Genomic DNA, 25,920 nt, shown 5'->3' on the forward strand with positions numbered 1-25,920 from the left:
GAAAGCACTGCTGTGGATGTAGCTGCAGCAAAACACATTTTAGCCACCCAAAATATCCATATCAGTTTAGGTGTACACTATGTTTGAATTGTGTATCCTCTTTACCTTCCACAACAGCTGATGGAGGCAGCTGCAGATCAGTTTTTCTCAATGGAGTCTTTAAATCCCCGTCGGTAAGAGACCGGCGAGAGCTCGTGCTATCTGCACGCCAGTGTTTACATGCTACGCGGAGGCCTTCCTCACGCACAGCAGTTTTAAATCTGACAGAGGGGCTTGTCACTCGCTGCTAACTTCACAAATCTCTCTCTGTGTTTGGGGGAGGCTTTCACGAGCTCTTGTTGGTCTTGGGTGAGTGCGCATACGTGAAAGCAGCTCCAAAAATAGGAGGTACACGCTACAACATAGCTAAAAACATGACACCACTGACATTTTTCAAAACAACTTGACACATCAGGGCTTCAGGACACTTGGATTATTTAAGACGAGCAGCGTTTTGTGATTTTTTTAATGTATTTTTTTTAAGTGTGAATCCTGGTCGCCATTTGCTTCAATTGTTTGGGACATGAGTGCAAAGCCTTTCGCTGAAAAACTCCAGATAATGACTGAATTTTCTTTTTTGGGTGAACTATCCCTTTAACACTAATACTGTGCAAAAAAACCCTTCATATCCATTGTAAAGAAGCAGGATGTACCTCCACGAGCTCATTGCTCCAGATGCTGCTGTCCAACTTCAAGCTCCGCACTTTTGATATACTCGGGCCGAGGGAGCGGTGTTGCCCTGGTGCACAGGAAGACACAGACATCAGAATGAATTCACAGAAACACAAACACCATCAGAAATTCATACAACCCTTTCTCAATTAGATATAGTAAAAAATGCATGGCTGTCAGGCTGCGCTTTTAGCTCCTGAAGTCATATGAAAAAAAAAAAACAACTAAATTAACATGTACATATATGCACAGAAATCTTCACAGTGTGCGCACAAACACACCACATGTCAGTGATGGAATAAACAATAAACAGGCAGTTACAAGACGGAGAAACAGAGCATGACTGGAAGCTCGTTCTCTCACTCACAACAGACATATTTAGTCCCCTCAGCACTCCTAATTGGAAATGAAAGCACAGAACGAGGGCCATTAATTGCTAATGAATCATGAGTAATTCATTGTGTTTGTGGGTCGGCCTGTTTATTTGGGTGAACGAGAGGCTTCTAGGGTTGCTTATGGCCAAAGACAGAGCATGCATGCATAATACATTAGGCAGAAACACGCTGTATGTGTGAATGTGAATTATTGTCCTGTGTGTAAAGTTTTAATTTTAGATTTAGATTTGGCATGATCTCATTACCATCGTCTATGCTCAAGTAGAGCAGCTATGAATGAAAATGTGGGGCCATGAGCAGAGAAAAGGCCGTCGTGACACAGATCTAGAGAGCACAGACAACAGAAAAATCACAGAAATATTTGTCATCTAGGATATTAAAACGAGAAACTAAGTAGAAAATCATTATTGACAACTAGGAATTATTATTTACTCTTTCTGCTTTAGGAATACTGGTGTTTAAAAATGTTTATACTGAGCAGAACAAACCATAAAATTAACTGACTGGTCTAATTGCTACCAGATTGGATTTTGAATCTGATATACCAGATCACATCCCACTGTGGTTGGGTTTTATGTGACGGAGAACACATTAACGTCAGGGGACAGTCCCCGTCTTCCTGACACAATAGTTCTGAACCCATATTCTTTACTACATAGAGCATTATACTGCTATACTACCATAATTATACAGTTTATAGTTTTAATCTATATCTAATTGACAGAAAAAATGCTGGCATTGTACATTTCTGCCAACCTCAGATACTTTGCATTTGCATATTATTAGATATGCTGGAACTTTACATTTCAGTAATTTCATGATTAACTCGTGGTTGGGTTTAGGCATAAAACTCACTTCATTATGTCTCAAGAAAAACAAGCTTTTTGTGTCACTATACCAGCCTTAAAATCATCAATGTCTTGTTAAATAACAATCAGTTTTCATGCTTAAAAAGCTGCAGGAAAAACAGCAAAGGATCCCAAAAAACACCCGTTTGGTGCCAAAAAAGCCGCTTAGAACAGTGGTCTGCAGTTATCTTTAAAAGCCCAAAATTATAGCCAAAATAACGCAATGCATGTTTTTATGCTTTAATGGCTGTACGATCAAAATTTGCAGCTTGAATGGGTTTCAATGGCACTTTTTTTGCACTTTTGCAGCCTGAATGTAACAATTTTGTTTACACAGTGAATTTTAGACTTACTGTAGAAGCTGAGCTGGAAATTCCAAGATTTAACAAAAATACATATTATCATGAAAATGTATGCCATATGCATGAACACAGCCATAATTATCCAAAAATTAAGAATGAAAAACGTGTGAAATGCTCCAAACAGTCCTTAATTGTTCAGTTGCTTTAAACATCTAGTTGTGGGAGATTTTGTGGCATCCTGCTCCTTACATAGATAGAAACTGCTCACTGGAAACTCAACAAGTCTTAGTTTCACCCCCCAAAGTCATGGCCTTGCAATACCAAGGCAACACCCCCCCCCCTGTTACTGATTGGCTGGAATAGTGTTGTGTGGCTCGGTCTGAGTCACTGTTTGTTTCCTATTTACACAGCCAGTGTTGTGTATGAACACCAAATTTGTTTTCAGCGCACACTCAAAACAGACGGCTAGCAGACAGTGAGGAGATATTTGCTGAATTTGACAAAAAGTTTGTTGGATTTAGAACTGCTGACTGCACCTTTAAACAAACATCTGGGGTTTATTTGCCATTTTTTGTTTACATCTCACAAACAACCATAATATAATGCCTCTATCCAAACTGGTCTGTTCTCAGCGATGCTGTAAATGTCTCAGCTGAGCCCTGCGACTACAAGTAAAAGATGTTTTCTTCTTCCCCTAGGTTGTTTCAAATATTTTGCAGGCAAAGTTCACAATAAACTGGATGCATTAGTATGCCCATACTTAAATCTGACTTGCCCAGTCCTAAAAGTCACACCGAAAAGAGAGAAATGATTACAGCCTTTGAGACCACATGAGTCCAGCTCGACATATAAAGGCCAAAGAGCAGGACTCAGTCGCTTTTTCATGTGAGGCAGTGAAAATATTTCACTGTGGGCGCCTGCTTCGATGCTACGGCCACGCTACATCCGCTGAGCCATACAGCACCACAGGACCATTTTCACTTGTGTAAGGGTAATGAAGCTGAAACAAAGTGTGCATGCGCACAGTCCACCGGGTACACGGTGAGATCCACACATATAAATAGCCTCTTGTAAATGTCTTCATCTTTCTGATGGCACCAAAATAACACACAAAAGGGCAATCCCATCACAGCAGCTTTCAAACATAGAAATTGCCGCACATACTTAAGGATTTCACCCCCCAATTAAAAACTTTCCCAGCGACAGTTCGCAGAGCACTTTTCCACCCCCCCTTGTACTTGTGCGGCATCCCCCCCCCCCCACTCAATGACGAGTCAGAGGGAAACAAAGTGAAGCAATGAGCACTGCATTTGTGTGTTACCATGGCAACTGTTGCCAGCAGATGAGACCACAAGTTGCATCCTAGTTTAGAGGAGTTTGTTGCAATTACATGTGTGGAGAGCGGCCTCCGAATCTTTGGAGTGCTGTCATTTCCTGAGGTTGGTCGAGTTCGAGGGAGAGAGGGTGAAGAGACGGAATAAAAGTAACAATGTAGAAAGAAGGACAGCCTCAATTACTGGGAAAGTAAAGTTAGAGAGGGATGTTGGTTTGACCAGTTTAAAGGTTTGAACAAGAGCTGAGGTCTTGGGTTAAACACAGAAGAGAAACACCAAAACCAACAGGAGGAGGAATGTGTTAATTTTACCCCTACCCCTTGTTGTCGAGTGCCCATTTACCCCTCAGAATAGTTACAAGGGTCAGGGGACAACCCTTCAAGACCCTGATACATTATCAATAATTGACATAACAAATGCAACTTTGGCAAAAATGGTATTGTCAAAATGACATTTGCAATTTATCTGATGGAGAAAGAAAAGCATGGATGCTCATGATTCATTTACAATTTAAGTATCACGTTATCAATCGATCAAACAAGTCATGTCTTTCAGCTCAGCTCACCAGTAGACATCAGAGACTGAGCTTTGGTGGTGCGTGCTGTGCACTACATACAATGAGTGTATTAATAACATGAGTTTAATAATAACAGGAGCACCTGTATTTATGACAGTATTGAAAAACATATATTTGGAATTTCTTATTACTGTCAATGAAAATTGTGATTCACTTTTTATGACAGCTGGATGTGTCACTCAGCAACTGCTTGCAAAGATGTTAAAAAAAAAAGAAATATTTGAAGTTGATAATATGTCAATGCTATGTTTTAAATATTATTGTGCTGCCCCCAAGTGGCCAAAAAAATCTACGAGTGCAGACCAGCGTTTTATGCAGATTGTTTTTGAAAGCAGCTGATTGTTCACAGCAATTGTTCCTGCTGCAAATAGACACTGTATTTTTTGTAAATAAGGTTCTCTTGTAACAAAAAACTCAGAAAAAGAGCTGAAAAGATTAGTCATTAACTGATGAGTCAACTGAAAGAAAATAAATCAGCAAACTATTCTAATCTGATCAATTCATCGTTAGTCTTCTCTCAAGCAAAAGTATAAAACATTTGCTGGTTCAAACTTTCTAAATTAGAGAATTTGCTACTTTTTGTGGTTAGTCATGATATTAAATAGAGTCTTTGAGTTTAAGATTCTGGTTGCACAAAAGAAAATTACTAAATACGTAACTTTTGGCTCTGCAAATTTTAACGCACATTTTTCACTAAATGATAAATCAATTAATTGAGAAAATAAACGGCAGAATTTTTGATAAAAATCAAAATCATGAGTTGCAGCACTACTCAGAATATGCTTTAAGTAATGAAGTCTCTCTATCTATGTTCTCACTTTCTAATACAAAGAAAAGAAATCAAAAACATGCAGCTGATTAGAAATGTGTGCCACATCAAAGTAAATTAAAACACACGAGTGCTACAGATTAGTTTTTAAACAATTTCATCCAGGTTTCTGTATGATTGTCTTTTAATAATTACAATAAACACTGATTTTCTTTTTCCATAAAACAGACAATAATGTCAAGTCTACGCAAACAAAGAGAGAATATTACAGTTTCTGAAGCTGCTCCCCGTCAGCGAGTGAAGCTACAGACTATTAAAATTCATTCTGTCTTGCCATAAAAAAGTGGAAAGCCAATCTGGGATCATTTTTACCATTAGCCTTCTCATTACTTCTTTCCTCTTCCTCTTGTTCAGCATTTCTCTTTATTGTCCATGACATGGGAGCGCTAATTAAAAGCATGAGCAGTCATTGGTATTCCAAATGGACCACCGCCTAATTTAAGGAGAGCACAGTGTGAGGACAGCTTCCTCGTTGCAGATATTCACCCTCTCTCGCCCGGCGTGTCGACAAAATGTAATATTAAACACCCCTGCAAATGAAATCATTTAAGGCTGTTTGAAAAGGGATGTTGGATATCTGATGCGTACCAATTACATGGGCTTTGCAGAGGTGAGGTGAAGAATCGCATTAAAACTTATGACTCTGGGAGAAATCTCCAGCCTGGAGAAGATCTGCAGGGGAGAAGGAGGAGTGTATAGGAGCGTGGAGAAACTACACACCGACCACATATCCCTCTACATCAGGCATGGCTGCTGCTTCTCTCTAATCATGTTTAGCGGGTCAAGAGGCAGTTTGGGATCCCTCAAGTTCTCGCCCGTGGCTTAATCTTTGTTGTCATTTCATCTGAGCCATCCAGCATTGCCAAATAGATTAGAGAGTCCAGAGGCCAGATGCCAACTCCCATAAGTGGCTTATCACCTGAGAACTTATTCCAACAGAGCCTCTGGGGCTGAGCACACACACTCACACACAGTCACAAACAAACCCGGGACCACACACACACAAATTAAGAACTAAGTATTAACATATTTTTACATGTTTTTGAGACTTGCTCACAACTTTTTCTACTCAGCATGGTCTCTTGATTATTCTTAATAATTTTCAAGCAAGTTTGGTGCAAAAACTATGTGATTATTTAAAAGTAAATAAGAATAGACACATGGCTCTATTGGCAAACCTACAATAATTAATTCTAAGGGTGTAAAGAAAACTTTGGTTCGTACATTGGATTAGGAGTCACGGTTTGGTGTGAGTTTGTAACAGTGTTTAAAAAAAAAAAAGAAAAAAGTATAAGTTTCATTAAAAAAACCAACGCTTTATAACCCCCCAGATACAGACACCAGAGGCACCCTTTGAAGTCTCTATGAGATGCACTTTCAAGTAATTCCAATGTAAATGAATCTGTGACGATATTTGACTTTCATAGCAACAGATGTAGTATGAAAAGCAAGAAAGTCAGTGATGGGAAGGAAGGAGCAGAGGTGAATGGGTCAAACAAACACAGACTTTAAGCCAGGAGACTGCTGTTTGTGTCCTGCGTGAAACCAAAAACAAGTGATATTTTAGCAAAAAGTCAGTCACATATTGTTTCTTTACCTAACCAAGCAGCCTTCTTACCTAAAAACCCAACAGTAACCATTTAAAAACTTTAACCATGTATTAACAGTGGGTTTCTCCCAGGAGACAACTGTGCATCATATATCGATGCTAAAGACAGACACAGTCTGCTGGAGACTGAGGTATCATTTTGCCCGCTGGCAACTTTGATAAACGACTTTCACTTAAAAAATATCGAAAACATTTTTGTATTATACACTGTATAGAGAGTTAACACTTTCCCAAAAAGTATCAGGTCTATAGGCTATAAAACTGAAAAGCATCTGTTATGCTATGGAACTGGAAATATCAATTGACAAATAATAGTTATTCACTTTAAATTTAAAAAGAAAAAAAAAAACTAAGAAAAATAACCAAAGTCTAACCAAAACTGACAGAGCCTTGTCTCTTTTCTCCTAAGAAATAATTAGGAAATTATGGACTAATAAAAAAAAGTGCTCCAATTATTTGTTTCCTATCTTGAATAACACAATATTGAGTCACACATATTAAATTGTCTACTTAAAATTTTGGAAAAAAATTATATCAACACTAACACAATAAACTAAACCTGAGCCAAAATAACAGATCTTTGTCTCTATTTTTTTCTATAATTATCAATATCAATATGATATTAAATGATTTTTTCCAGGAAACTTTCCAACAATTTATTCGAAAAAAAAAGGACCAATTAAATAATTGCATTTTTTTATTGTCTTGTTTGTTATGTTGAAAACCCTCAGACTTGTCTTGCAACAACTCAGGGGTCTTTAATAACTACCATATGAAGGTGTGTTGACATGCTGCTTCCTTCCAATCACACACTGCTGTGTGTTGGCGGGTGTTTACATGAGGGGGGTTGTTTATCAGAGTGCACTGTGAGCACAATATGTTGTTTACTTGCATCCAGCATGTGTGTGAGTCCATCAGAGAAGGAAGCCGAGAGTGAAGCGGTGTCTTGCGTGCCTCTTACCTGCACACTTCTTGCAGACGACCACACCCAGATTGATAGACGCCCACTCCGGCTGCGGGGCGCGACAGTCGGCGCAGGTCCTGTTGGCCTCGTTGAACCAGATCTTCTCTGCCACTTCATAGTCGGAGAGTGTCTCAGCGATCGATTCCTGGACCGCTTCAATCCACTCCTCCTTCTCCCGTTCTGACTCGGCCGTGAAGCTGCAACAATTGATTTTTTGCCCCCCACCCCAACACATGGCTCACTGTTATTGATTTGATTTGAGAGAGCAATTAAACAGCATAGTATCGCTTGGCAGGGTTACGGGGGTGTGCAGTATTTGGAGTAGTTTTGGGGGGTAGCTGAGTGTGTGTGTGTCTGTGTGTGATTGCAATAGATTTGGTGAAATTGATAGGGGGAGAGGGAAGAGGGGGCGACGGGGCAGGTAAATCAATCTGTCTCACCTAGCACCACTAAAATCTATAAAGTGCTAATGCTGGGTATTTTTTTTCAGGATATTATTTCTATATTAGACTCGGGGAAAAAGTTGAGAAATGGTGATGGAAAAAGACTATAAAGCCAAAACATTTACAGCTTCAATATACATTAAAAAAGTCATGTTTAACACTCTTGTTCCATCAGGACCTGCATCAAGAGCTCTGTCGGTGTGAAAGTGAGAAAATGAAAGAAGTAAAGCGCTGACATGAACGTGGTAAAACAGGTGATGCTGCTATTGACACGGCTGCAGTGGAAGACTGAAAGATTTTATTCCAATACAGCACGATCAAAAAGCATCGTCACATGAAGATCATTTGTCACTTTTAACTTTTATTAACATTTATCAAGTAGTAAAAAATAATTTGCATGCAAATAGTTATTTATAGCAATTATGCTATATTTTCAAACTGATTTTGGCGTTTTTGCCCTATTAGGGTGCAACCTTACAAGTACAAAAGTGTAATACTCAGCATATCACAAAACATTTAAAACCATAATAATATGACTTAAATATTGTGATAATAGTGGTGGGATCATCAAAGCTCCTACAATATGTAATTCTCTCGATACTTGAGTCGCAATACGACATTATTATGATTTTTATGGTTTGCAATATACAGAATATTGCAATAAAATAGGCTATATATTTTGATATTTTATTGCATGTTCCTAGAGAAAAACTTTATGGTCTGTTTTATCGAGTAAGTTAAAGTTTTTAGTCTGTTTATCTAACTTCAATAATTTTTCTTGCAGCAAAATGTATTTAGTGACTTGATAAGCAATTGATATTATTATTATAGCAGGCTACCAGAAGTTTATTTTGTATTTCCAGGATCAATAATTTATACAATAGATGACTGATACTTAGCATTCATGTATTGACACAACTTTGCAACAAAAAATATCCAGATACTATGTGGTATTGATTACTGTTCCCCCAACCGCTATGTGATAATATCATATGGGGCCTCAAGTAAATGGTAAATAGACCTGCACTTGTATAGCACTTTTCTTGTTGTTTTGTAACACTCAAAGTTCTTTCACACATTGACCTATTTGCACATGCATTCAGACACAGACGGCACGGGCATCGGGAGCCATTTAGAATTCAATATCTTGTCCTAAAATACTTTAACTGCAGGAGCAGGGGTTTCACGAACCCTCTGATTAGTGGGAAACTATCTCCTCTCACCACAACCACCACACCGAATCCAACACTTGACCTGAAACGCTGACTACAGGCCGGATCTTATCCCCAAATATGAGCTGAACAGAAGCAAATCCCAGCAGCCAAAGCTTCAAAAAGCATTCCCAGAGGAGTAGAGGCAGTCAGGTGTCCACATACTTTTGGCCACATAGTGTGTTTTGGAAGAGCATATTAAAAACATGCTAAACTGGCGTCATCTCTTCTACTAATAAAATCGATGCAATGAGTGAGTGACACCAGCCATATTTCATGTGCACACACACACACACACACACACACACACACACACACACACACACACCACACACACACACACACACACACACACACACACACACACGCAGTAAATGCCTGAACAGTCACAGCTCCCAAAATTCAGGACACTCAGTCACCTGTCTCTCAATCCATCTAATACGCACACACAGGAATGACTGGAGCTGTCCATTAGTGTCTAACAAGCGCTCATAAAGCTACGTCACAGCGACAGACAGCAGGTTTCCGATGGATGACGGTGACGTGTATTATGGAGAAGCTGCTGAATGTACTGAGTAACTCCAAATTATTTAAGTGTATAAGTGTATGTAACAAGTAATGTGTGCATACGTGTGAGCTTATGTGAGAGCACTGATAAGAGACAGACAGCGAGATCGACAGAGATATAAAGCTCAGAGGAAAGAGAGAGAGAGAGAGTGCTAGCTTGACTGAAAGAAGCACTTAGAAAGGAGAAATGGGACCACTGGTCTCCATGGCAACCTGGCGACCGGTGTAAAGTAAGACAGAGGGTGAGGAGGGAAGGGGGGGGGGGGGAGATGATGGGGAGGGGAAGCTTTTGCCCGAAGCAGAGGATGTGCAGCGGGCCCGCCTCGTCCAAGTAACCTAGCCGAGATCGATAGGTTGATTGGGTTCAGACGTTGTGTGCCCACCGGTCTCTGCCCAGGGCCCGTCTGAAGAGATGACTGCTCACATCGTCTGCTGAACTACAACATGGCCTCCAAAACCACAGAGGAGCAGAGGGAGGCGGTGGGCAGTGCCAGAGTGTGCGGAGGTTCCCAAGCCACACAGTTTCAAATATGAAGTGAAGGCTGGTCTCAGGTGAGGCCGCAAAATAAAGCACAGAGAAAAGGACAATGGGTGGTGAAGGGGAAAATAAAAAATAATTATAACTCGAAATATGCCACTGTGCACAACTCAAGTTTCTCTTACAGTTTACACCCATGTCTGTGAAAACGAGGACGCCTCACACTCTTACCCCTGGCAGCACTTTAAAATGTGCACAGTTTCAAGATTAGTGTCACAAAGTCAGTATCTGAGCAAATACCTCCTGCTGAGTAAAGGCCAGAAAAAAGTGATCTGCAGAACATTATGATGATGTCACAGTTGACCTTTGACTTCTTAGATATAAAATGTTAGAAAATCAGAATTATATCATTAGAAATTTGTGTAAAAGTTTATCATATTTGTATCTGAGTTATAGCCAAAAACATGTTTTATAAGGTCACCATGACCTTGACCACCAGATTCCAATCAGTTCATTCTTGAGTCCAAGTGGACGTTTGTGCCAAATGTGAGAAAATTCCCTCAAGACCATCTTCACATATTACTTTCACAAGAATGAGAAGGATGCAAGGTAACCATGACCTTGACCTTTGAACACCAAAATTTAACCAGCTAGTCTTTGAGTCCACTTGAACACAAATTTTTAAGAAATTCTCTTAAGGTGTTCTTGAGATATCATGTTCCCAAGAACGAGACTGATGATGTCACAGTCGCATTCACCTCTGACCTTTGACCACCAAAATCGAATCATTTCATTTTTTAGTCCAAGTAAAAGTTTGTGCCAAATTTGAGAAAATTCCCTCAGGGTTTTCTTGAGATATCTTGTTCACAAGAATGACACAGACAAGGTTCCAGGAACCTTGATCTTTGACCTATGACCACCAAACTCCAACCAGCTTATCCTTGAGTCTAAGTGGATGTTTGTGCTAAATTTAAAGAAATCCCTACATGGCGTTCTTGAAATATTGCATTCAAAGAATAGGCCAGATTGACGGTGCAGAGGCATAAAAAGGAAATTTGAGAGGTGGAGTAACAGTAAAATGACAATAAATCAATAATCAAAGAGCCGCCTTTGCTTTGTATATAAATTAAGTCAAAACGAGCACTTCTTTGCAATAAAATTACAAGCAATCTCATATATTGCTGAAATATGTCAATCTCCCTCACACAGCCACAGGCTTCAGCTGTCCATCATCTGCTCTCCTGTCATAAACTTCAGTCACAGAGCGCTCATGTTTCTCCACGCTGCTCCCATGTAATTATATTTAACGTTATCAAAGCTGAAAGACAGCTATGAGTGCAGTGAACAGAGTGCTCGACAGTTATGAAGAATACACAGCAAGTTTAGAGCAAGTCAAAAGTCAAAATGTACCACATCAGATAATATTAAGCTGTCCAAGTAGCTCCACTATCACAGATGTGAAAATACAAAAGCACAGGCCTTCCTTTCAAAATATTCTCTTCCTGCACAACTGCAGTGTTTTTAAACCATTAATTTTAAATAATCTTGAGAAAAGTCAAAGTGAAACTTAACCGTTCATTGTGCTGGATGTAAAACTCTGCTTTCACTTATAAAATGCTCCTCTCATCCATCCTTGTGATGTGATCAGCTGAGAGCAGATTGACAGATAAATTATCCACCCCACGAGTGACAAACTGCTGCCGAGGAAAAAAAAGAAAGAAAGAAAAGAATTCGTGGAGAGGTCCCGCAAAAATACAAAACAGAAGAACAGAACATAATTTATTATTTCAAAAGATGAATAAATAAAACAAAAATAAAATAAAATAAAATAAAATAAAATAAAATAAAATAAAAATAAAAATAATAACAATAATAATAATTTAGCCAACGCACACGAGTGATGCCATTCTTCATCATCTAACTATGGGAAAGACAGTGTATTTCCCAAAACTTTTCTATTAAAAAGGCATATATAACACAACCTTCATGGTCTGGCGTTACGGCTCTCTTTACAGTCAACTTCAGGGCTCCCCATCCACCCAAGGACCTAAAATCAGTCCCCACTCATGAAAATGTAGTTTTTAAAAAATGTAAATAACATTTTTAAATCCAATTTTGGTTTACGGTAGCTTGACGTTCTTTCTTTAATTCTTCATTACAGTGTGCATCATAAGTTAAAAAATGTACCCCTACTGGTGCTCTTTATCCGTTTTGCTGTTTAAGCCATTAATGCTCTGCCACTCTACATGTTACACGTGAGGAAATCCAGTTCTTCTTCATGAATGATGATGAATGGCCATTACACTCCATTTGCATGCTTTTGCATAATGTACTTAATGGAAAAGGAGTCAAATATAGTGTTTTATATTTTTAAGTAGATAGTTTTGTTCATATTAATAGTTAAATAATATATATTAATAGCAGTTAAAAGTTTAGGAGCAAGAATATTTCTTTCAAAATTCAGGTGACATGGCAGCCAGTCATTCCTGAATGCATTATTACTGAGAGAATGGAAGTGTCTCGGCATGTGGATGGTAATGACCTTGTTGTGAAACCAACATATCACAGTGCCACCCACCACCGTTCAAAATTAAATCTATACAGTTTATTTTGCAGGGTCAAATATATCTGAAAATGGAACTCCGACTGTGAATGCCAGTCACCGACACCTCTGAATAAATTGTCGCTTGACAGCAACAACCAAATATAAATGAGTTACCAGGATTGAAAGACTGAAACATAAGAATTAATCTTACAAGCTGCTACAATAAAACAGACTGATACTCAAAAAAGAGAAATCAATCAAAAAACTGATCGAACAGTTTAGACTAAAGTAAAAGAAGGTTTAAAAGGATAGAGGAAGAGTACTGTGTATTCAGTGGTTATGGTGATTTTTTTGGCCCATACTATAGTGTAAAAATAAGGGTATCTTAGCATCTTTTGCTTCAAATTTTATTGCTCTTTTTCAGTCCGTCTCTTGTGTGTCTTCCATCTTGATGGAAGTACATTATTAAATTGCTGAAGTACCCCTTTTAAGAGGACCGGTTTTACTTTTCCTTATTTCTGTCATGCATATGTAATGTTACAATGTCAAATGTTTATATTAAACTCAAATAATGAGGTAAATGCACGCAAAAACCTAAATCTTTACACAGTGTCAACCATTGTTGCCATCTCCGCTGCTCTGAAACATCACCCAAATGCCAAATCCTGGCAACTCGGGTATTGTCAAAATTCCCCAATTTCCCGCTCATAATTACAACTTCAAAAGGCCGCTCGTGTGTGCGTAACTTGTAAATATTCAGCTTGAATATGTCTGGTTGAGAAGATTTTTGAGGACCAGGAAATGTTGACCAATCAGAGAGGACTAGGCTTTTTTGGGAAGGGGACTAGGCTTTTTTGGGAAGGGGACCACAAGGGACAAGAGCTGAAATGGAGCCTTTGAGACGCAGACAGTATGTGGTAAACATGTTCTAATAAAAACTCAAAATACAAGAATGAATCTGAAAATAAGCATCTCCTTTAAGATCACAACGCTCACACTCCTCTTTCGATTTGGGAGTTGTTTAAACTCAGAAAAAAATCACAATTGTGAGTTATTGAAAGAATATCTAATACTGGAAAAGAAACTGACATTAAAGGCTGAAATCAGCCGTAATCAAGAGTATATCCACATGAGAAAGTGAAGCAGAAATGTTTTTCAGGTGCACGCTACTTTTCCTTTCCATTTTAGAAGGCCAAAAGCCATCAAAGGCTTTTTTTTAAATCTGCCTCCAAAAAAATGTATGTTAGTTATTGTACAGTTGTGTCTAAAGATGGCCGTGAAAAATGCAAACCTAACATCTTCAAAAAGGACCTTTCATCCACACTTTAAACACATGTCCTTGTGATGTCTACACATAAAGTATTTTATGGTTTTTTTTCTGCTGCCACCTTGATACAATAGATTTGAAGGAAAACAGTGTGTTTGTGCTTCCTCAAAGCTTTGGGAAAATTAAATTTGAAAAACTCGACAGCAACACGTCCTCCAAAAAACAACGATAATCCAAAGACCTCGCCGTCGACAGCACTCATAAGGAAACATTTTCCTCTCTGAGGTAAAAAAAAAATAAAATAATTGTGAAACGGACCGCAGCTTTCGATACACACCAAACAAACACAAAACAAAGCAGACAAACATGGATTTTCTCCAATATGCCCTTGAGCTAGGCATTTATTTGCAGCTTTACTTTAGTAGATGTGCCTCCTGATCAAGAGCACAAAGTTTTCCTTTCCTCTAAAGTTGAGTGTCTTTGCCTGCGCACCCGTCTCCGCCTCATTGTCATTCTCCCTCCTCATAACAGTCTGCGATTGCGTCTACCACAGCGGGCTGAACGCTCTGTCCATTTAACGGCGGCAAAACAATGGAAAAGCCAAAGTGAGTCTCCACAGCTTAAAGTGATTAGATGAGTTTCTCACTAATCCCCACCTTGAGCAGGTAGGAGAACGCTCCCAGGGCTACCAATCGATTTGATCCACACACACTGGCACACACACACACACACACACACACACACACACACACACAATAAAACCCTTTCAGCTATCACCTCATCAAAACAATTCAGGAGACCTGAGCTCATTTTAATTCCACGTTTTTTTTTTTTTGCTCCACACAAAATGGCAATTACATCCAGCGTATTAACGAAGCTGCCAAACGATGGGACCATTAAGGGAGCTGACACAAACAGATCGATCGGACATACAACAGACAGGTAGAGGAATGAGGGGGGAAAAAAAATCTTTACACGAGGCAACAGGCACAAAAAAGAAGGGGTAAAGAAAAAAAGAGACAGACTAGTGAACACACAAACAAACAAGTAGTGCTTTGTCCAGGCAGCTGTGACGGTTGTATTCTTAATGGGCCATTACAGCACAAACAAGCAGCGCGCTCATTGATTGTAGGTCCTCGGGGAGTGGAGTCACCTGAAAGGCTTTGTGCCCTACAGAGGCACAGATACCTGCGTAAAGCTCCCCTGGGGGATTTCATCATAAAATCCTGATCGATAATTAGTGATTTTTGTTCGGGACCCTGTTTTGGTGTAGCGTGTTTTACTGCAGGTCTGCGATGCGTGCGGTGGTTCACAGGGTGGTTTGTGAGAGCGATCTGACGGGAGGACACAGATTTGGATTAAAATGCAGTCGATATAAACTCAGGTTTGTCTCATTAGAGCGGAGTCTTACGTTCGTGCTACGCCTGCTCATTACTCACACAACTTACACTTCAAAGGAAAACATATAGCTTGTTAAACAGTGATCTAAAATTTACCTTTACAAAAAGAGTGACAGAAAGGAAATCATTTGAAACTTTGAAAAATAAATAAAATATATATATTAAAAGAAAACATTAAAGAAATAAGAAAACTACAACTACATTTTATTTATTATTATTAATATATATATATATATATATATATATATATATAACTTTTTACACTTTTTAAATTTTATTTTAGCACCTTTTTTAGGTCTTTAAACTTTTTTTTGTTCTTTAAACTTACTAAAATATACATTTAAGAAGCTGGAATCAGATATTTTTCCTTTTTTTCTTCGTCCCAAACATGATTTCTATTACACCCAGGACTACATGACGCTGTTATTCTTGAGTTCTGCTTTTACTCTGTGCAAAATTTTAATTTAATATGTATCTTTGTAGTTATTTTTTGTCTCTTTATGGTCTTTTTGTCCAACTTTTGGTAATTTTGTGTCTCTTTATGGTCATTTTGTGCATGTTTGTGGCCGATTTATTTCTCTGTTTTGTCATCTTGTTCATTTTTTGGTTATTTTGCATCTCTTTGAGGTAATTAAGTGCATTATTTGGTCATTCTGGCTGTCTTTATGATCACTTGGAGCATTTATTGCGGTTGTGTAGTCTCTTTGTGATCATTTTAAGACTTTTCTTGGTTGGTACATTTAAATTTGAATAACATTTTGCAAGTGAAATCCAGGGGGACCCTGACACTTTGGCCCATCCAGTTATCCATCCACGCTTACAAATAACCCTTCTGAAACAACCACAGGATTTCATAACAGCAGAAAGAGATTTTAACAATCATAATTTACAATTAAATCCATCTACTGATATATGACGCATTTTTTGCTGATCAATCAGATACTGAGGGAGTAAAGCAGAGGTGTTGTGCTTTGGCCTGCACTGTGTGGTGAGCACTAATTTTAATTCACCCACATGGGTCCTAATGACGCACGATGACAGCGACTATAAATTTCCTGTGAATGAGTCACCCATCAGTTTATCTAACTTCATCCTAACAGCGTGACACAAACTTTCTGTGTATGACATTTTATCTTTGGAAGTCTATTTCCCAGTGAAATGATGAATAACATAGATGCTCTGGCTAAGGCCATGGAGAAGGTCTGGAGAAATTTATGAATCAGGTTGGTCATTATTATTTGGTTTACACTATCTGTGTTTAATTTTCCGTCTAGAGTGTCAATACCCACAACATTTGTAAAGTCTATGGATACATATGTATGAGAAATAGCTATGTATGTGCATAATGTATTATTAATACTCTGCAAAGAAACTACATGAAAAAATCTGATCACAAAAAAAAAAGTCTGACTATCACCTTCAAATCACAACAATGACTGAAATAATACAAAAGATCTTTCAACCTTCTGCTGATAGTTTGCTCATTGTTGCCCACTTGAACTTTTTTTTTTTGCAGCTGATTTGAACTTTAAAATGCGTGATGGTTTAATATTTGCACCTTTTACTGAAAAACAGGCAAAAGTTTAGCTATTTCAAAGCCTTGAAAACATTCTGGTCTGAACTAATCCTCTGACTCTCCAGGTGGTTCTAAAAAAAAACACTTTAAAAGGCCAAATCAGATAGGAGGACGTGGATACTCTTTCACCACAAGTACCCTAAACTCTTATCGCATTATGAGACTCTTAATACCTCACATGTATAAAGAGCAGATTAAGCAAAACGCCTGCCCTCGCCTTTATGGATGCTTTATGAGATACGAGATTAAAAGACAGTGTAGGAAGAGGCTTAGTGTAAGTGAAGGGCATTTCCAAAACTATATGGTTCAAATGAGATGATAATGCAGGGAGATCTGTTTAATATGAATGAAGTCTTGACATCCTGCTGCTTCCTCCAGGAACCTTTTAAACAGATGTGGAGGTTTTTATTTCAGTGTCAACCTGTTGAATGCATCAGTCTGAAGGGTCTGCATTCAAGGAGAGATCCCTTCACTTAATATTCATCTTTTGGATGATGAAAAAAGCATATTATGTGTTTGGGTAAGATCAAACACAAAAAAGGTGCACTTTTCTCTCACGTCATGCATCACACACACAGATTTTTAGCATGAATAGCTCTTTGTTGTGGGAGAAAGGGGCACATACCAGAAGTTCTTGAAGGGCGTGTTGATTTCAAAGCCTCGGCGGTCCACGTCTCGAATGTTGGCAGCAGTCAGCTCCAATTCTGCGATAGCCAGGCCCGCTTTATAGTCCTGGAAAAGCACAAACAGAGAGACGAAGAGACGCTGATTTAATATTGATCAGTTGTGAGGTTGTTACAGTGCAGTCACTTCAGATCGTCGACAATTAATGGGCTTGTTTTTCGACTTTTTCATTAGCAGAGTACTTTAACTCGCTTATTTTTTGCTTGGATTTAGATGAAAAGATGTCTGTGAGTTACATGTGAAGCTAATGCCAGCAGCCATTCAGCGTGGCCTTTTTATGAGGGGTTTCGTGTCTGACTGTTCTTGGCAGCAAATTGTTTTTATGCTCTGGTTTTTTGTTTGGATTAAACAAACAAGATATGTGAGCATTAGAGGTTCTTGTAAATGGACTTTGCTACCTTTAGACAGAGCCAGGCTGGCCGTTTCCCCCGAAATCCAGTCGTTTTTTTTCTCTAAGCTAAGCTAAGCAGGTACTTGCTCTTGCTTCATATGTGCCACATAAACATAAAGATGTTATCTGTGTCGTCCTCTAACTCTCAGAAAGAAAGCTAATAGGCTTATTATCCAAAATGTCAAACTCTTCCTTTAAAATATGCCAGTCAAGTGACTAATGGAGATGAGCATCTTATTTTATTATTTTATTCTATTTTTGGTTCTTTTATTTATTTTAATTCATATGTATTATATTATTTTAATGGTCTAACATTAGTATTATTATTTTTTTACCTTTTTTTTTTACATTTTATTTTATCAGTTGTTGTTTAGTTGTTTATTCTTCATTGTAATTTTTATTTTATGAATTTTTATTTTTATTTTTGATGGATTTGATTGCTTTTTATGGCTTTGTATTGTGCCTGCAGCTTGTGCCTCATATTTTTTGAAGCACATTGTACTTCCACCTGCAATTAAATGCGCCATATACCTGTACATATATATAAAGTTTTGCTTGCTTTGTTTGTTTTTTAACTCTTGTTCTCACTGTACATTGTACTTGTGTGATTGTGTTTTTGAAGATTTGAAACTTGGTAGAAAATAAAAGGGTGGATGGATGGCTAAGATGCAAGAACTCTTTGTTTTTAATCACTTACCAATTTTGAGAGCCAGACAGTATGTATACAAATGTCAAAATAAATCTAAAAACTACTCAAACCACCAAATAGAGACCAAATAAGAGAAAATGCATACCCAACACACCCTGCAAATGTTAGCGTCCTTTACTTGACACCACCTCAAGGTGTTTTTTTGGCCAAATTAGAGGCCCTTCTTGATAAGGTGGGATCAACAGGTCGCCTCATTAAAGTCTCAACTTGTTTCTCACATGGGGCTTGAATGTCATTTGGTCTAATGAAGATGAGAAAACACTAAAGAAGACCCACAATCCCTGTGAGACGTCTTAAGTCTCTGTTGCCCTGTTTTTTCTTTATTTGTTTTTTGTGCCTCTGCACAGGCCACAGCTGAGGCCGGAGGCATTATGTTTTTGGGTTGTCTGTCCATCCACCCGTCCAGCACAATCTTATGAACACGATATCTCTACAACGCCTCAAAGAAATTTCTTCAAATTTTGTGCAAACTTTCACTTGGATGCAAGGATGAACTGATGAGATTTTGGTGGTTTTCCATCAAAGGTAAAGGTCACTTTGACATCATTAGTCTCAGTCTTGTGAACGCAAAATCCTGAGAACACCTTGCCAGGTTTCTTAAAATTTGGCCAAAACCTTCAACTGTTTAGATTTTGGTGGTCGAAGGTCAAGGTCTTGCTTTCATGTGAACCAGATATTTCAAGAACACCTTAAGGGATTTTAATCAAATTTGGTACAAACAATCAGTAAGTTTTAAAAATTAGCTGATTTTGAATTTGGTACGTAAAGGTCATTGCGACCTTGAATTCACCTCATTTTCCTCATTTTCCTCATTTTCGTGAATGCAATATCTGAAGATGGCCCTGAGGGAGTTTCCTGATTGGAATCTGGTGGTCAAAGGTCAAAAATGAAGGTCACGGTAACCTCATACAACACGTTTTGGCCATATCTCAAGTACACTGAGTGTCCACCTTGAAATTGTGCTGATTGTATAGATCTCCTGTGTGTGACACATCCATGTTTTCACAGACGTGGACGTAAACTGTGAGTGCAGCTGGACCGCATGTGCGGGGGCATACAACCGTGAGGCGGTACATCTAGTTTTTTTAAGGAAATGGCAATGGACACAGCGCGAGACAAAACAGTTTGTGTCAGTGCAATAATGCAAATGACAGTGACGCACAAGCCGAGTGTGTGACGTGACGTATAAGTGTTAGACAGAAAGAGGCTGTGTGTGTGTGTGTGTGTGTGTGTATACCTGTGTGAAACAGCAAAGCTCTGCAAAAGGCATAAGGTGCACCTGGGGAATCCAAAGTAACCCAAGCTTTCAGCCTCAATGTTTTCCGAGACCCATTTCAGAAATAGGGGTTAGATGCAGAGGCTCAGTTTTCATAAGCTCCACTGTAACTCTGCATCACAGCGCCGCCCCTCCCTTCCCCGCTTCACCCTCAACACTCACAGCCGTTTAGACCATTTTATATAGCCTAGAGCTCTGAGCAGAGACAGAAAAACAGACAGGAAGACAGAAGAAGAGCACCTACGCCCACGCTCGTATAGGCACAACATCAAAATAGAGCAAAAAAATAAAAAATAAAAAAACAAGATTACAATACAGAAAAACTACACAGACAAAGCCAAAAACGTGAGTCAAAAGACAAGGGAGAGAGAGACAGCGAGAACACAAAGGAATGGGAAGGAGGGAGAAAGTATAAGTGAAAGAAGGTCTTGGTAATCCTTACTGAGAGTGGGTGAGACGAGTGAGGGGTCAGCTGAGCAGTTGACAGAAAGAAAGCGAGTGTGGGTGTGGAAAGAGCCAGAACAAAACAGGAGCTACGCCAACACTCCTCAACAGCAAATTACAAAATACTGCCTTAGCAAGGAGGAGCGCTAAACGCTGCCATGCTGTGCCAGCTATAAAAGCATGTGTGTTTTCTGTGCTAACTGTTCTTCACCAACAAAACAATTTACACTAATTACACCAAACAAAGGGAGGAAAATGAACGGCTCCATCCTCGTTGATTAGGCGCTTTTTGGGGAATACACGGCCCAGCAGAGGAGAGACGTATGTGTGCCACGTCTCGTGCAGAATTCTTCATCTAATTAGTGACAAACTTGCCCAGCGCAGCCAAATTTTGGAGATTAAAACACCAGGAAGAAGTCACTTGAATGTTTGCATGCTGCAAGATTTCTGACCTGATCTTTCTGTGTTGTGAGGGTTGGTTCAATTGGGGCTAATTTTGTCAAAATCTTCATTAGACCATCATTAGCCTCAATTAGACTTCTTGAAACAAATTTAGAGGACTGTTAGCAATTATTCTCCTTTCATAACACTTGTGCACAGTGACACTGAGACAAAATGAGTGGACTGGAAACAGAGAAATAGAGATTCTGTAACATAATTCAAAAAAATGAATTATGATAATTATAGACAGATTACAGACATTTTCCCCTTTGTTTTAAAAAGTAATGATTTTATAAATCTTCTAAATCTTGCAATTTGCATTTCTCTCATATTTTCAAAAGAAACTGATCAAACTTTCCGAAACTTCTCTGTTCTATCAATCATAATCACGTGCAGGAATTACTCTTTTAATTTCATTGTATTCGGAGGTTTAAAGACACATGAAACGGTAATGAGGGTTTGATGGCTTACGTGTATTCACTGTATAAGTGTTCTGTCTCACACTGGAGGGACGTATGGAGGAGGAACTGTACTGTATAGACTGAATGTATGTGCGCGAAAGTACGCGACTGAGCTGGGAGGGCAAAGCAGTCACCTATACCTAATGACCCTCATCCCTCTCAGGCAGCCAATTAGAGCACTGGGTGTTAGCGGCCGTCCAGCCCTCGCCACTCGTTACCTACCCAATATGTGCCGTGGCCTCCTGCCCTCTCCAATTAATTCACCAAGGATGGAGGGAAGGAAGGATGGGGAGAAGAAGTAAAGGCATTAGAGGTAAAAATAACTCACCCAATTACAACAGCAGAGTGGGTGGCAATGATGGCGCTTGGAGGGGGGGGGGGGGGGGGGGAAATCCTGAGCTAAATGTTTGAACGCCTGCGTGTTTGTCAACATACATAAAGCATTGAAAACAAAACTCAAAGGGATAGATCAAACACAATCACAGTCCAAACAACGAAAAAACAAAACTATCAACAATTTTCATGTGCTTTTTTATCATTATTTTATTTTAAGTACTTAATAATATAATTATTTGTGTATTCAAATATTTAGTTCTGGCCTTTAAAGCCCTGTGGAGTCTGACTTGAAGAACGCGAAATAACGGCCGCGGTTTCCCAACGTTAATCACTGTCTGGCAGTGATAAAGCGCTGAAAATATTCAAAATATAGCTAATATAACACTTAAACCACTTTGGACTGTTTTAGGTGGCTAAAACATGTCGCTGCTGCCCCTCTACAAGCTGGTGGCATGCCGACCACCATCTATTGTATGCATGTAATACACTGACTATGGATAAATACCTCTTTAAACAAAGAGAAAACAAATGGACTCAAATCAAGAAAACACCAAATTTCAGCTCGTGCCTGAGAAATTCTCTCGTACCTAAAATGAATAACCTTAACCTGGTAAGTGCTGAGCAAAGGCCCGCTGCAAATATTCCAGTCGTGCATCCAATTATAATTTCTTTCAAAGCTTTTCAAACTCTCATTGTGCGAGTCAGTCACTCCACAGCGTCGAGCTGCTCTAAAAGAAGCCAGACAAGTAAAGGCGGCCTCGACTTCTATCTCCAATTCCATGTCCACTCAACCGCTTAAGATGCTCTAAAAGCATACAGGCAGAGACCATCTCGCAGAGGGGTAGGTGAGTTTAAAAGAGCACACACTCAATGGAGACAAAAGACTTTTGATTATTTTGAACATCAGACAGTGAGGCAGAGGTCAAGGGAAGCGCGGGGCTGAGGGTGATGATAAAAGATAAAAAAGAAGAAGTGGGAGACAAATAATTCGGTTAACGATATGGAGACAAAAGAGAGAAAAAGAAAGAGGTAAGTAAGAAAAGCACTTATGGCTGACCTGAACACAGAGCAACTTTAGGTACAAACAAAAACACATTGTAGTGAAGTGAGAAGTTTCACACGCTGGAGAAGAAGTCACTAAGTTTGTCCGTCAGTCATTCGGTTGAAAAAAGATTTTAAAACTTCTTTAATACATGGTGAACATGGCGATAAAGACTTTAAGAGTGTGACTTCGTGGACATACAGTATAAGTGAAAGGTGAATATATTGAATTTTTTATCATCATTTTTATTGCTATGTTATTTTTTTAGTATTTTTATAGTGATTCATCACTCACCCCTGTTTTCCTTTATTATATTGCTTATGATTCTTGAGCTGCTGTAACGTGTACATTTCCCCAGTGTTCCCAAGTCTTAAAATTACTGATACTTTTGATAAAAGATATACTGATAAAAGCATTGATACTTTAAAAACCTTAAATCTTTCAGCGTAGTGTTTTGGTGTTCCCTTCCTACTCTTACCACTCTAATCAGCATTAGATGTTGTTTAAAGTCCAGGGTGTTAAATTTAGGGGAATTTAGTGGTGTCTAGCGGTGAGGATTGCGGATTGTAAAAAGCTGAAAAATCCCTTCAGTGATCATCGTTCAAGAGTTTTTTAACGGGCGCTGAATAATCCACAGAGGTTTCTTAATACCCAAAACAAACTGACCAGGTGATTTAAAATGGCAAAAACAATAAATAAAGGAGTTTTATGCAAAAAAAAAAAAAAACATCTGTTTTTGTGTCACTGTTCGGCTCGTCAAGAAGGTGCTGCTAACTAGAATGACCATCGCAAAAATGTGAATAGCCCCATCTGCAGCCAGTGTTTGGTTTGTCCATTCTGGGCTACTGTAGAAACGATACACTTCCTGTCCTTTATACACGACGAGCTCCAAACAACACAAAGTTAGCAGCACGCTACAGTAGACTGAAATATAGCAACAGGTGTGACGAGAAGTGAATACTGTACTTAAGTGAACAGAAACACCAAATTGCACTCACACACACACACACACACACACACACACACACACGCACTGCAGCGCATTAAGATTATTTCATATATGCTGATTATCGCTTAGATGTATCAGGTATGTCAAAAGACACAGAACTCATTACAAGAGAAAGTGCCTCGGTGAAACGAGGCTCACTCTGGTGTCACAAATTCCACAAAACGGCCCCGCAGTCTCGGGATGATGTTAATTGTTACAAAGACGATCTTGAGAAGAGCAAATGAGAAAGAGATTTAATTAAAGTAGAGATTAATTAAATCCTCAGTCTTGCTGTTATTGTATACTCTGAATACCTTTCCCCACCAGAGAAGGCTGCACTGTATGTGGAACTTTTTCTAAGTAGGAAAAAAAGAAAGAAGCATTTTTTATTTAACCCTTTAACATCCTGCTCAATCGTTTGGTAGAGCACACTTTGAGTCACTGTATCTTCAGAAAGAATTTGTGTAATTCAACTCAACCTGATTTCATACCTGCTACCTCTACCATTTGGTTTAGTTTTGTTAGGCTAAAAAAAAATTAAAAAGTCTATTAGGTGTCGCTGTGTCTTTAAGCACTTTCCTTATCAGTTTGCCTCCTCCAGGAGGAATGTTTTTTTAACATGTTATAGTTTCATAGGTCTACATGAACAGATTAAAGTAATTTTATACAAAAAATAAAAATCTAATAAGGGTCAAATTATTTTTTTAAACATGCTCTAAACTCTTGATTTTTAACATGGGGAAATCAGCAACTGGGCAAGAAATGTTCTGCAAATTGCAAGAAGTTATTAGATTTGGAGAATGATTTTTTTAAGGGAAAATGTTTAAACTATATTTATAATTATCATTAGTATTTTTTTTTTTTTTACAGAATTATTTCAATTTTCTTCTACTTTTTAGGTAATTTTCTTGTCTTTTTTTTCTTGTTAAGGGAAATATTTAGTGAAATTTATAAATGATTATTTTCATAAAGTATGGCATACTAGTATGGCAATATTTTTTTTTTTTTACAGGGGAAATCAGCAACTGGGCAAGAAATTTCTGCAAATTGCAAGAAGTTATTCTTTGGAGAATGATTTTTTTAAGGGAAAATGTTTAAACTATATTTGTCAGAATTTTTTTTTTCTTCTACTTTTTAGGTATTTTCTTGTTTTTTTTTCTTGGCCAGTTTTGGACTCATACCTCCTTATGTAACTCACTGACTTATTTTATATAAGTCTTCTTAATATAATATATAAGAAATATATAATAGTCTTATATTATATGACTTATATTTTTAAAAGAAATAAAAACAATCTCAGATATTAAAGGGTGGAAGGATTTTAGCGCAGACAAGAAATCTGATCATCCAACGATCAACCAATCACTTAGCTACCACAGTTATTCAGACCAGAAAACACTTGTGATGTACAAGATGATAAGACGTGAAACAAGTTGCTCTGATCAGGGTAAACGTGCGTGTGTGTGCGACACACTTTGCGTCTGACTTTCTTTACCTTGGTGTTTAAATGACCTCAAACACAGCTTCATCACAGCGCTCATGGCCCGTGAGAAATGGGGTAGGGGTGGTGAAGGAGGAGCTGGGAGGATGATGTTTCCAATAGCTCGTTCATCATGTTAGATTAAATACTCCACTCCACTGAACTTGAACGGGGCAACGGTCTACCTCCCTCCCCGCTCTCCTGCTCTCCATCACTCTCTCCTTCTTCCTTACAAACCACCGACGCTCATTCCTCACTCGTGCGACCTCTGCACCTCAACCCCTCTTCACTTCATCTTTCTACTTCTTTGTTTCCGTCTCTTATTGTCTTTTTTTTTACCCTCCCTTTCCCTCTCGCTCTGCAAAAACGCACTGCAGCCGCTGCCGCATTTATGCCGGGGATTTAGCTCATAAGCTGAAATAATACAATTAATTTGTCCTCTCTCCGATTCTCTCTTTCCCCCCCGTTTCTCCTGCTGTCTCAGATCAAGGAAGTGGAAATGTGCTGACATGGAGTGATACCCAAAAGAGAATTCTAACAAAGATGTTTGTTCACGCTAATGAAGAAAATAATGAAAGGCAAACAACAAAACTAAAAGAGATTGAGTGAAAT

At 38.6% G+C, this 25,920-nt stretch overlaps 1 protein-coding gene across 4 annotated transcripts in view; it reads right to left on the reverse strand.

Moving 5' to 3' along the window:
• arap2 (ArfGAP with RhoGAP domain, ankyrin repeat and PH domain 2) overlaps nucleotides 1–25,920 on the reverse strand; it is a 141,454-nt gene that overhangs the window by 74,014 nt on the left and 41,520 nt on the right. For all 4 annotated transcript variants that reach the window (XM_042511854.1, XM_042511851.1, XM_042511853.1 and 1 more), the window contains exons 10-12: nucleotides 17,682–17,788; nucleotides 7,567–7,766; nucleotides 693–778 (exon numbers count right to left, since the gene is read on the reverse strand). In XM_042511854.1, the coding sequence (XP_042367788.1) occupies nucleotides 693–778; nucleotides 7,567–7,766; nucleotides 17,682–17,788 (393 nt within the window). The remainder of the gene's footprint in view (nucleotides 1–692; nucleotides 779–7,566; nucleotides 7,767–17,681; nucleotides 17,789–25,920) is intronic.

This window comes from Plectropomus leopardus, chromosome 23 (assembly GCF_008729295.1).
Source record: "Plectropomus leopardus isolate mb chromosome 23, YSFRI_Pleo_2.0, whole genome shotgun sequence".
Lineage (NCBI taxonomy): Eukaryota > Metazoa > Chordata > Actinopteri > Perciformes > Serranidae > Plectropomus > Plectropomus leopardus.